Here is an 11,032-nt window from a genome sequence, read left to right as displayed (position 1 = left end):
ATCCAGGCAGGCTTGGTGCAGGAAGAGCTTAGAGTTCTACATCTTCATCTGAAGGCTGCTAATGAAAGACTGACTTCTAGGCAGCTAGGATGTGGGTCCTGAGCCCACTCCCACAGTGACACACCTACACCAACAAGGCCACACCTCCTAATAGTGCCACTCCCTGGGCTGAGCATATACAACCTGTCAGAACCACCATATCCAACAAATTTTTTTATTGTTTGTATCTAAGTGCACTTGAAGGCCCCAGAAAAGGCTATCAGATCCCCAGGTGCTAGTTATAGGAAGTTGTGAGGCACCTAGCATGGTTGCTGTGGAACACAATGCCAGTCCTCTGCAAAAGTAGCAAGCACATTTAAATGTTAAGCCATCTCTCCAGGCCCTAGAAAATATTAACTGTACAAATCAAATAAAATGCATCTACAGAGTCTCTGGAGGCAGTGTATGCACTTGCTTCAGTAAGCACTTTGGACAGACTATTTGTGAAGGATGCACTGAGGAGAGCTGATGGTAAGGAAGCTCTGCATACAGAGCCGTCACTGCCACTACGTATCTAAGAGCCAAAGGACTAAATGACGTACAGGATTTGAAAAGCAACAGAAGATATCCAGACTTGTTCATCAAAAGCATACTTGGAGCCAGGGGTGGTGGCACACACCTTTAATCCCAGCACTTCGGAGGCAGAGGCAGGTGGATTTCTGAGTTCAAGTCCAGCCTGGTCTACAGAGTGAGTTCCAGTACAGCCAGGACTTCACAGAGAAACCCTGTCTCAAAAAAAACAAAAAACAAAACAAAAAAAGCATATTGGACTGGGAGGTGGTGACACATGCCTTTAATCGCAGCACTCTGGAGAAAGAGGCAGGCTGATCTCGGAGTTTGAGGCCAGCATGATCTAAAGTGAATTACAGGACAGCCAGGGAAACAGAGAATCAATCAATCCCCCCCCCCAACAAAACAAAAACAAAATGAAAGGAAATGAAGAACATACTAGGAAGTAAAGAACTTCCAGGGTCTAGGGGAGATTATAGAGCTCAAGAAGGAAGTTAGCTCAGTGGTTGGGTGCTTGCCCAGTGAAGGGAAAGGCCAAGATGTTCATCTTCAGGATGGGGTTGGGGGTGTGAGGAGTAGCAGCTAATTAGAAGAAATGGCCAATTTCTTTTTAGAGGGTTTTATTTCAAGACAGCATCTAGAACATGATTCATCCAGAAGAGCAAAATTAAGTGTCTTGCCTCGTTTTACTCTTCAATAACGGACGGGAATGCAAATGCGAACATCCCTAACATGCTTTTATACATCTGTCAAAAACAAGAGTCCATTGAAAATGTTTCTCCATCTTCAGCTGAGATGAGATTTGTTGGGAAATCTCTGTAACAATTTGGTCATTTGGTGGGGAGGTAAACTCTCAGACTGTCCCAATGTCTCCTGGGTTGATCTCATCTTCCTGGCTTTCTGAAAACAAAACAGAAAAAGAAAAATAGAAACACTTCTTCAGATTATTCTGACCTAGACCCATAATTTTTATAATATTCTATACTATAAAGAGACCTTGCCTCAAAGAATAAAGTAGAAGAGGGATGGAGGAAAATTCCAGACATTTACCCCAGGCCACCACACAGCACTGGTGCCCACAGATGTGTCCCTACATATTCAAACACACAAGCATGCAAGCACTTACACACTTACATACATACATACATACACACACACACACACACACACACACACACACACACACACACACAGAGTAAACAACCCAAAGAAACAAAAAGGGGATTTAAAGGGATTTGGGGTGTACAAATGATTGCTACCATCTGAAACTATATTCTAGCTAGCAAATTAGTGAAGATCAACCTTAATCAAAACTTAGCTTTTCTCACTTTGGTGAGGGTGAGACAATTCCAGATGAATGAGAGACTCTTTACCTAATTTAGCACAAGGCCTGCTTGTTCTTTGACTATTTGTGTTTATTGTCTTGCTTGTTCCTTGACTAGTTGCATTTATTGTATTGCTAGTTCCTCAACCTAGAACTGACCTTAATACTTGCATGTAATTAAAATGGTATAAAAACAAAAAGGAGGAGGGGGGATGGGATAGGGGGTTTCTAGGGAGGGGAAATGGGGAAAGGGGATGACATCTGAAATGTAAATAAAATATCAAAAAAATTATCACAAGGCCATGTGAACCATTTATTTGTACTTCCTTTCTCGTCCTAAGAAGGCACACTAGGAGCCAGACATCACCTGAGCCTTGGAAGAACAATCGAAGAAGTCCTGGATCTCTTTCCTGCACGCCTCGTCGCGGAATTCATTCTGCTTCCAGCAAGCCATCATCATCGACATCTCCGTGATACAGGTTGCCTCTGGAAGGGAAGAACTGGGGGACCTTCAGTCACAGGCCGACCTAACACCTCTTCCCCGAGATTACCCAGCCGCCTCCTCTCCAAGTGCTCACCGCCTTTATCTCGGCGTCGGTTCCCGACGCGGTTAGCTAAGATAAGAGGTTTGTTGGGTTTCAGGATAGGTTTTCCCGGAGTCGAAAACCGCGCCAGTCGGCCGTGTAGACTGGGCGTCGCCATTTTGCACAGCATTCCCAGTAGGCTCCGCGACGCCGTGCGTGACCCCACTTGACCTCTACGCGCTTGGCGTGCGGCCCATGGCCAGCCGTGCGCGCATTTTCCGGGTCTTGGCCTCACAGTGACACTCGAGTTGAACCCTGTCGGGCCGGCAGCCGACACCAGGTTAGGATGCTCTACGTTGTGTACGCCCTTTGCGTGCTCCGGACGGGGCAGGACTCAAGGACTCCATGTCCGAGGCTGTCATTTGTTTGAGTCTGTGTCTGTGTGGTGGGTACCACGTGTGTGCTGCGACCGTGGTCCAGGGGGAAGGCGTGGGATCCCCTGGGGCTGGAGTTAAGGATATTGGGTTGCATAGGACTTTTAACAAATCTGTAAGAAAGGTGATTCCTTTTGCCAGGAGATGGTGGCGCTCGCCTTTAAATCTCAGCACTGGGGAGGCAGAGGCAGGCGGATCTCTGGGAGTTCGAGGCTAGCCTGGTTTCCAGGACTGCCAGGACTACAAAGAGAAATCCTGTAGCGAATTTCTTTCTTTTTATAAGACCTTCAGTTATGGGGTTGGGGATTTAGCTCAGTGGTAGAGCACTAGCCTAGCAAGCGCAAGTCCCTGGTTTCGGTCCTCAGCTCTGAAAGAAAAAAAAAAAAAAAAGACCTGCAGTTGTGATTTGTTGGACTTAGTGTTTGACTTTTAACTGTTTACAAAACCGAGTCAAATGATGTGCTATGGATTCTTTAGGATTTGCAAATGAATTCCCAAGACATTTCTGCTAATGGAAGCAGAATCCAGCAGTCCTGTAGTTTATGTCTACTTTAGAGCACGATGTATTTGCATAGGTACTTTCTTGTTCAAATTATTTACCACAAATGATTGGAATCCTCCCTTGATAACCTACATGAATGGCTTTCTTCCTGAGTCCTGTAGCTCAAGGCCAATCTCTGGAGGGAAATTCTGGGGACTGGTTCTGACTAAAGTCCATCAGTGTTTAGTATCTAATAAAGCTTGCTTTAAATTTAGCCCAAAATGGTGGACTTGTTTTTTCTGGCAAATCTCAAGATTAACACTGGGTTCACATTAGAAGGGTTTTCCCTCTATGGCCACACCCTACCGGCAGCCATTACCGCACCCACCACACACAATTTTGTTTGTGACCTTATCTAGCCCAACATCTACTTTAAAATCTTAGCTCCGGCTGGAGTGGTAGCTTCTTGCTTAGAGTGTTTCTAGATCTTCCAGAGGACTCAATTTGGTTTCCAGCATTCACTTCACAGGGGTAATAATTACTTCTACCTCCAGATTGCATGCATGCACACACAAGGAAATTTTTTTCTTTCCAAAACTTTAATTTGCATTTGCTAAAATTTTTTCACTTTACAAAAATATGCAACACTTCATGAAATTTGGGTGTTATCCTTGTGCAGGGGCCATGCTAATAGTCTCTGTATAGTCCTGATTTTAGTATATATGCTGCCGAAGCAAGCACGGAAAAATAGTTTTAAATATCTTTTTTTTTTTAAGGTTTATTTCATGTATGTGGGTACACTGTCGCCGTCTTCAGACACACCAGAAGAGGGTATCAGATCCCATTACAGATGGTTGTGAGCCACTATGTGGTTGCTGGGAAATTGAACTCAGGACCTTTGGAAGAGCAGTAAGTGCTCTTAACCACTGAACCATCTCCCCAGCTCCTAAATATCTCTTTAAAAATATTTAAAATGAGATGCGCCTTTGTGTATCTTGTTCATTGCTAATCTCTGGTGCCTAAAAATAGTTATGTCAGAGGCAGGAGACATTAAGAGTTTGAAACCAGCCAAATTTACATATAATGAGTACTAAGCAAGCCAGGGCCACATAACATGACCCTGCCTTAAAGAAACAAACAAACAAAAATAAATAAATAAAATAATGAAACAACAAAGGAAAAGTGTTTACCATTATTTTTTACAAGTCTCCAGTCTTATCACCCTCAAGCCCCCAAAATAAGCAAATACAGGCCAGCAGAATGGCTCAATTGGTGAACAGAGGTGCTGCCACTATTCTGTTGATGAGTTCAGTCCCTGTGACCACGTGGTAGAAAGAAAACTGACTCTCTGACATATACATGTACAGCGTAGTACAAGCTACCACACACATACACATAATAAACAAGTATAATAAAATAACTAGGTAGAAGACACTGTAAAAAGCAGTTTATTATATAAAATGAAACCTGAGATAATAAAACAAATAGTAACACTTGCCATCAGCCTTGTATTCTATCCCATACTCCGGTAGTAAATAAAAGACTTCTATTAGAAACTTCTACCACTAGTACTCATAACCTATAGCAAATAGTGGCGCTGTATACATAGTAGCTGAGCCTCAAACTGGAAAAAATTCTTGTTGCTTTTTTCACATGGAAAGTAAAGCTTTTTCCTTGGTATAGTACTATGTGGTTATTCATAGTTCTTTCCCTTGTGGAAATGTAGCACCTGATTTGCCCTGTTTTTTATGATTATTTACATAATGACAGGGATAAAGGATAAGTCTGGGAAGAACTGAGCAAAAAAACAGGCTTGATTCTCCAGCAACAACCATTCATGAACAGCTGGCTCACTTTGCATAAAAGCACTTGAGGAGTGAGTATTCATGTGAGCTGGTGGAATGGACAGGACCCTACACCTGAATACCTGTCACTTACCCGTCCTGTTGCACATCACATCTGAGTTCTGATTTAGGCTTGTGCTCGAATAATACTTATTTTGCTATAGAAATCAAAACCTGCACTGAAATTGATGACTTGATTGGGAATCAGAATCCTCTTGATTTGTTTTATTCTATATTTATTTATTTATGTTTATTTATTTATTGAGATGGGGTCTCAACATAGAGCTCAGGCTAGCCTGGAACACTTGATCCACCTGCCTCTGCCTCCCAAAGTGCTGGAATGCTGAAACTAAAGCATACACAACCATGCCCATCTATACTATAAAATGTTAACTTTTTTTTTTTTTTTTTTTTTGAGACAGTCTTGCTGTTGTAACCCAAGTTGGTCTAGCACTCATGGACCCACTTTTTTTTTTTTTTTTAACATCTTGTTCTCTGCAAACAAAAAAAACAAATAGGTTAAACAATTTCCATGTCTGGGCACATAAGTCAGAGGCAGAGCCAGAGCACATGCTTAACATGCACAGAGCCTTAGGATCCATCTCCAACAACACACACAACGAGAAACAAAAATTTTAGCAATGTAATTCCAACCTATGTTAAAGCTTTTTTTGGTCACATCTTTAGATGTCACAATATTAACCATGAAGCCTGTATATCTATCTAACATGCATATATATATCTATCTGTATAGACATGGATTCACAGATATCTGTAGTTCACAATCAGATACACTGATAAACCAAGAGACTTCTCAAGTGATAATTCATCAATACAGTAAGCATTGCTCTAAGGTCCAAGGCATTCTTTCTTATTGCCCCAGAAAAAGCTCCTGGTGTCCTACAGCAGGACATATATATATCTTCTATATCTTCAGATCTACAGGTTTGGTTGTGGGTATAATGGGAGTTTTGCTTGAATATATATATGTCTGTCTGTACAGCACATACTTGCCTGGTACCCATAGAGGCAAGATGAGGTATCTAATCCCCCTGGATCTGGAGTTACAGACAGTTGTCAGCTGCTGTGTGGGTGTTGGGAATCAAACTTGGGCCATCTAGAAGAATAGCCAGTGCTCTTAACAGTGGAGCCATCTCTCCAACCCCAAATCTAAAGTTTTTATTTAGCTAGCCACTTAAGGGTGACTTAAATCCCTTGCTTTCTTCACTGTTTGAGCTGGGGTCTTGGGCTGGCTTTATTAAAAAAAAAAAAAAAAAAATAAGTAAAAACAAACAAACAAAAACCACACACATACAAAGAAACCCTTGGTTATCAGGGTTGTAGCTATAACTCAATATACAGAATGCTTGCCTTCTCAAACACAAAACAAAAACAACAACAAAAAAAACAAACCAGTGATTCAGCACCATAAAGGTACCTGGAAGAATGTGAGAGCATTTGAGTAATGGATTGAATGGAGCTTTCCAGCCCTAGAACAAGGCGATACACTGAACTGACATCAGTGTCATATTAGCTACTTAATCTGTTCTTAAGAGAAGGAATTCCAAATATACCCCAAACAAGAAAACCAAGCAGTAAGAATGATATAAACCTCTCATTTGTCAGTCTTTCCAGTTTGTGGGAAATAGCCTAAAGTCAGAAAGAGCAAGCTACTTAAAAGACATTTGATATTAAAGACAGTGCGAGTAGTTTTTAAAGAAACTTGAAGGCCGGGCAGTGGTGGTACACGCCTTTAATCCCGGCACTTGGGAGGCAGAGGCAGGCAGATTTCTGAGTTTGAGGCCAGCCTGGTCTATAGAGTGAGTTTTAGGACAGCCAGGACTACACAGAGAAACCCTGTCTTGAAAAAAAAAAAAAAAGAAGAAGAAAGAAAGAAAGAAAGAAAGAAACTTGAAGAGCTGGGCAAAGTGTTGTATACCTATGGCCCCAGCTATTTAGAGGCTGAGGCAAGTACTGTCAATTAGGCCTACTGGATGCTGGCTTGGACCATGTTGTGAGACCTATCTCAAAAGGGAGAAAAAAGCAGAAAAACGGAATAACACATCCACACATACAGCTTTGCCTCCTCACCAGTGTTAACAGCTGATGAGGAATGGACGCTATTTAAAGGTACTAAATAACGGAAGTTTTATAGATCCTAGCCTGAACCATCCTGCCCATATTTAAAATGATGAAATGACTACAGACATGAAAAGTGTACTTGAGTCAAATGGGTGTTTCTGGCTTCTGTTTCTCTTTAAAGAGAAGCTCTCTTACCACAGGCTGAGATACTGGCTCCATACCATTCAGGTAGAGAGAGATGGGGATACTTGCCTAGCATTCTCAAAACCCAAGATTCCAATCCCCAATACAGGGCAGGAGAATCAATGAAAACATCAATCCATAGTAGACAATATTCACTAAAGGTCGATGCTTAAAGCAGTCTCCTTAAGTCTTCCAAGCTAACAGCTCTTGGATGAAGGCAGTTAGAGATTTTTATTCCTTTTCATGAAGATCTCATGTACATAATCCCAAAATTTCCTCTGCTGTGTCTCATTGTTGTGGATCATGGCAGTGAGAGCTTCCCCCTGATAGAGACCTTGCCAATAATCTTGTAGCCACATTTCCTTCCAGCTGAAATGACAAAACAGGAGCGGGAGGTGAACTGGGAGCCATAGCAGTGATAAATAGGCTCCACCTTTCTTTGAGTGGTCCCAAAGAAATCATAAGCAAGGCCATGGTAGAGGCACACACTTTTAATCTCAGTAACCAGGAGGCAGAAGCAGGGGGATCTCTGAGTTCTAGGACAGCCAAGGCTACACAGAGAAACCCTGTTTTGAAAAACAAACAAAAAGTTAAGCAGATACTGGGCCTCTGGATAGAATAAGGCTCTGCTGTGAAGGAAAAAGATATGGAGTAAAACTAATTCTAGTCCAAGAGATAGGAAGTAGGTCATAAACATAAAGACATCATAGTACTGCAAAGTAGCTGACACTGCAGACTTGCCTCTAGCTCTCAAATGTAGAGGAAGTGCAAAGGGTCCAGAGCATGGAAATGGCATCTAGAGAAAAGCAAGGGAGCCCTTAGACGGTTTTAACCTTCAGTTATTTGAAAATCTAAATGAAGGTACAGTGACATCTAGTGTGTAGAAAAGGCACAACCTGAATTTTCTTTTGTTAGTGGGTCAGGGTCTATAATAGCTCAGGCTGGCCTCAAACTCACTGTACATGGCAAAACTATGACCTTGAATTCCTGATACTCCAGCTCGGTCTTTTTGGCATTAGAATTACAGGTATGCACTACAATCCCTGGCTATTTCTCTACTGTTTTGAATTTTCTTCTATTAAATCATATATTCAGCATAAACTGACAGATCCTTAGTGAAAGACTCCACCATCAAGCCCCTATTGTGCCAGCAGCATATGTAAGCAGGCCTCTGCTGCCACCCACTGTTGAAGTCACTTTCTGTGAGCTGTTCTAGTAATCTCCCTCCAAATTAACTGTTGTGGCTTGCTGTGGGTGGTTTCAACATCTCCATTCTACTTCCCATGCACACCTTTCCCAAGGCAGGTATATCCTGCTTTCAACTCACTTCTCTTTACCCACACTGACACCCAATATTAATTATATACCTACTGAAAGCATTCCTTCAGTTCTATTTAGAGTGAATTAGTCAGGGCATATAAAAGTAAAAGGAGGGCTGAGAGTATAGCTTAATGGTAGAGGGCTTGCTTAGCATACACAAAGCTCTGACCTCATCACACAAAAAAGATGAAGATGCTTTTCATGGGTATAGTGGCTCGATCTGTAATCTCAGCACTTGGGGGAGGGTGAGAAGACAGGAGAATCAACCCAAGTCTGAGGTCAGCTCAGGCTACAGAGTGAGACTCTAGTCTGTCTGGTTAGTTGATTACTGCAGACAAGGAAAATCCTTCCAAAATGCTCTTATTGGGCTGAAGTGTGTGACAAGGTGGAAAATATTCTCCTGGCATGCAGAAGCCCCTGGGCTTAATCTTAGCACAGCCAAAACTCATCTTTATGTTGCCCATCTCCCCATCAAAGGTACTCAGCTCAGGTGCTGATCCTCAGCTTGGCAATCAGGCTCTTTATAGCCTGGCCCCACTGTATGTGCTCAGGTTTTCTAACCTTCCCCACACCGCTGGGATAACAGGTGTATCCATCACACCCAGCCCAACTACCAATGATATTAAAGCAAAGTGAGCCTATACTGTCTTTTTCACAGTCTCCAACACACTAAGAAAGCAAGAAGTTTGATCTGGCAGCTGCAGGGCATCCCAGCAACCCCTTTACCTGTCGTTCTCAGGAATCTCTTCGGCTTTCCCAAAGCCAGGGGTAGGCACTGGACAGTTCATGTGCGACGACTGGGCAATGTGAGGCTCGGGGACAGGAATGTCCCCAGGAGAGGATGCATGTGCTTTCTCGGCATCCAGCCGAGCCAGTTCATGGTCACAGACGAAACACTCAAAGCCATTGAGGTAGTTAGGCAACATAGGATCATTCACTCCCCACTCCCTGTGCTCCAGGTTATCCAGAAGAAACTGGTTGGTGATGCCTCCAGGCTGCTTGTATGTCAGGTATTTCATATACTCCTCATCATTTTTGTCCAGAAAGTCAATAAACTCTGCCAACTTTTGAGGGGACTCAAAGTCATCAATTAGGATGATGGAATGATTATTGGGCATCCAGTCCCTCACAGAGGGTGATCCACGATACACAGGCACAGCACCTAGATGCATGGGGCGCCACAATTTTTCTGTCATGTAATCATTGCAGATGGCATTTTCCAGGGCCAAGTGGAACTTATAGCGGGACAAAAAGGCCATGAGTTCTGGATCCTCGGTGGTGGCCGTAGCTGTGTCCTGTAACCGCATCGTGGGCGGCTCGCGGTTCTGCAGGCACTTGCCATAGGAATCCACCTAAGCGAGTCAGAGGACGGCGGTCAGCAGGATGTGGCGTTCGCCCGGCCCACCCCCGCCCCGCCTCGCCGCTCTCTCACCCACCGGGATGTAGCGCATGAGTTCGCGTACGTAGCGGTCCCGGTCGGAAGGCACGTCGCAATGGGACTGCAAGTAGAGCAACGGCGCGTACCCGCGGCGACGCCACTCTGCGCGCTCCCGGAGCGGAGGCGCAGGCCGGCGCAAATAGGCGGCCCCGGGCAGCCATTGCAGCGGCAGGGGATAGTCCGAGTGGCGGCTGAAGGTGGCCGTGAGATTGAAGAGGCGGATGCCCGGGCCGTGGCTCAGCAGGAAGTTGTTGAGCGGCGACTCCTCGTGCAGGAGCGCCCAACTCTGGTGCGGCAGGCGCGGCAGGGGCGCGTCAGCTGCGCGGAAGTCCGTGCCGTAAAAGAGCAATGCGCGCGTCCGCGGGTCGGCGCGCGCCCGTCGATCCCGGGACGCCACGCACGCGCCGTGCGCACACTCTATCCGCTCCGAGTCACCTGGGAAGTGCGGAAACAGACCTGGGCTCCACCACAGCAACACTGGTAGGTCCACCGTCTCCGTGTTTCCCGACGGTGGGGACCCCGCCCCGCGCGCAATCCCCACGGCGCCTAGGGCAGCCGGCGGCCGAAAAACCGCGCCATCCCACGGCTCCTCCCTCTCTGCCTTCCCACCCGCCTCCCCCGAAGCCGCGGATCCGGAGCTGCTGGCCGAACAGACACTGAGCACCCCCAAGGCGGCCAGCACCGCCTGGGTGCAGCGAGCAGCCATGTCCACAGCAGACCCGCTCGGACAGCACGAAACCCCGCCCTGCGGCGAGTGGGGAGCGGACCAGGGCCCTACGCCATAGGGGCACACGGCGCATGCGTAACTCCTCTCGGGCGCAGGCAGGGTGGTGAGAAGTCAAGAGTAATGAAA

General features: G+C 45.1%; 2 protein-coding genes and 1 non-coding gene across 4 annotated transcripts; all 3 read right to left on the bottom strand.

Annotated features, from left to right (window-relative positions):
• Positions 1-1,152: 1,152 nt before the first annotated feature.
• On the bottom strand, positions 1,153-2,615 carry Chchd1 (coiled-coil-helix-coiled-coil-helix domain containing 1). Its single transcript, XM_028758626.1, has 3 exons — positions 2,452-2,615; positions 2,241-2,359; positions 1,153-1,449 (listed from the first exon to the last, which is right to left on the bottom strand). The coding sequence occupies exons 1-3, from the start codon at positions 2,585-2,587 to the stop codon at positions 1,336-1,338; spliced, it is 369 nt and encodes a 122-aa protein (XP_028614459.1). The 5' UTR covers positions 2,588-2,615; the 3' UTR covers positions 1,153-1,335.
• A 57-nt stretch (positions 2,616-2,672) lies between these two features.
• Positions 2,673-10,907, bottom strand: Fut11 (fucosyltransferase 11). Of its 2 annotated transcripts, none has more exons than XM_028758472.1 (3): positions 10,178-10,907; positions 9,468-10,093; positions 2,673-3,198 (listed from the first exon to the last, which is right to left on the bottom strand). In XM_028758472.1, exons 1-3 carry the CDS (start codon positions 10,883-10,885, stop codon positions 3,144-3,146), a joined length of 1,389 nt encoding a protein of 462 aa, XP_028614305.1. In that variant the 5' UTR covers positions 10,886-10,907; the 3' UTR covers positions 2,673-3,143. The 2 variants fall into 2 exon arrangements, with proteins under 2 accessions (XP_028614305.1, XP_028614303.1); XM_028758470.1 differs by lacking the exon at positions 2,673-3,198 and adding an exon at positions 7,640-7,790.
• On the bottom strand, positions 3,946-4,053 carry LOC114613383. The gene has a single exon (XR_003710173.1). It is a non-coding gene; the product is annotated as a U6 spliceosomal RNA (small nuclear RNA).
• Positions 10,908-11,032: the final 125 nt, after the last annotated feature.

Source organism: Grammomys surdaster, unplaced genomic scaffold (genome assembly GCF_004785775.1).
Source record: "Grammomys surdaster isolate TR1022 unplaced genomic scaffold, NIH_TR_1.0 126198, whole genome shotgun sequence".
NCBI lineage: Eukaryota > Metazoa > Chordata > Mammalia > Rodentia > Muridae > Grammomys > Grammomys surdaster.
The sequence above is the reverse complement of the archived record's forward strand: the minus strand, read 5'-3'. Positions and strand labels throughout refer to the sequence as shown.

Excerpts from the sequence above, each read along its gene's own strand:
- Chchd1 (XM_028758626.1), bottom strand. The coding sequence starts at position 2,587 with ATGCTGTGCAAAATGGCGACGCCCAGTCTACACGGCCGACTGGCGCGG. Across the intron at positions 2,360-2,451 it reads CCGACGCCGAGATAAAGGCG|AGGCAACCTGTATCACGGAG; the intron begins GTGAGCACTTGG and ends CTTCCCTTCCAG. Across the intron at positions 1,450-2,240 it reads ATTGTTCTTCCAAGGCTCAG|AAAGCCAGGAAGATGAGATC; the intron begins GTGATGTCTGGC and ends TTTTGTTTTCAG.
- Fut11 (XM_028758470.1), bottom strand. The coding sequence starts at position 10,885 with ATGGCTGCTCGCTGCACCCAGGCGGTGCTGGCCGCCTTGGGGGTGCTC. Across the intron at positions 10,094-10,177 it reads AACTCATGCGCTACATCCCG|GTGGATTCCTATGGCAAGTG; the intron begins GTGGGTGAGAGA and ends TGACTCGCTTAG. Across the intron at positions 7,791-9,467 it reads GAGATTCCTGAGAACGACAG|CTGGAAGGAAATGTGGCTAC; the intron begins GTAAAGGGGTTG and ends TTGTCATTTCAG.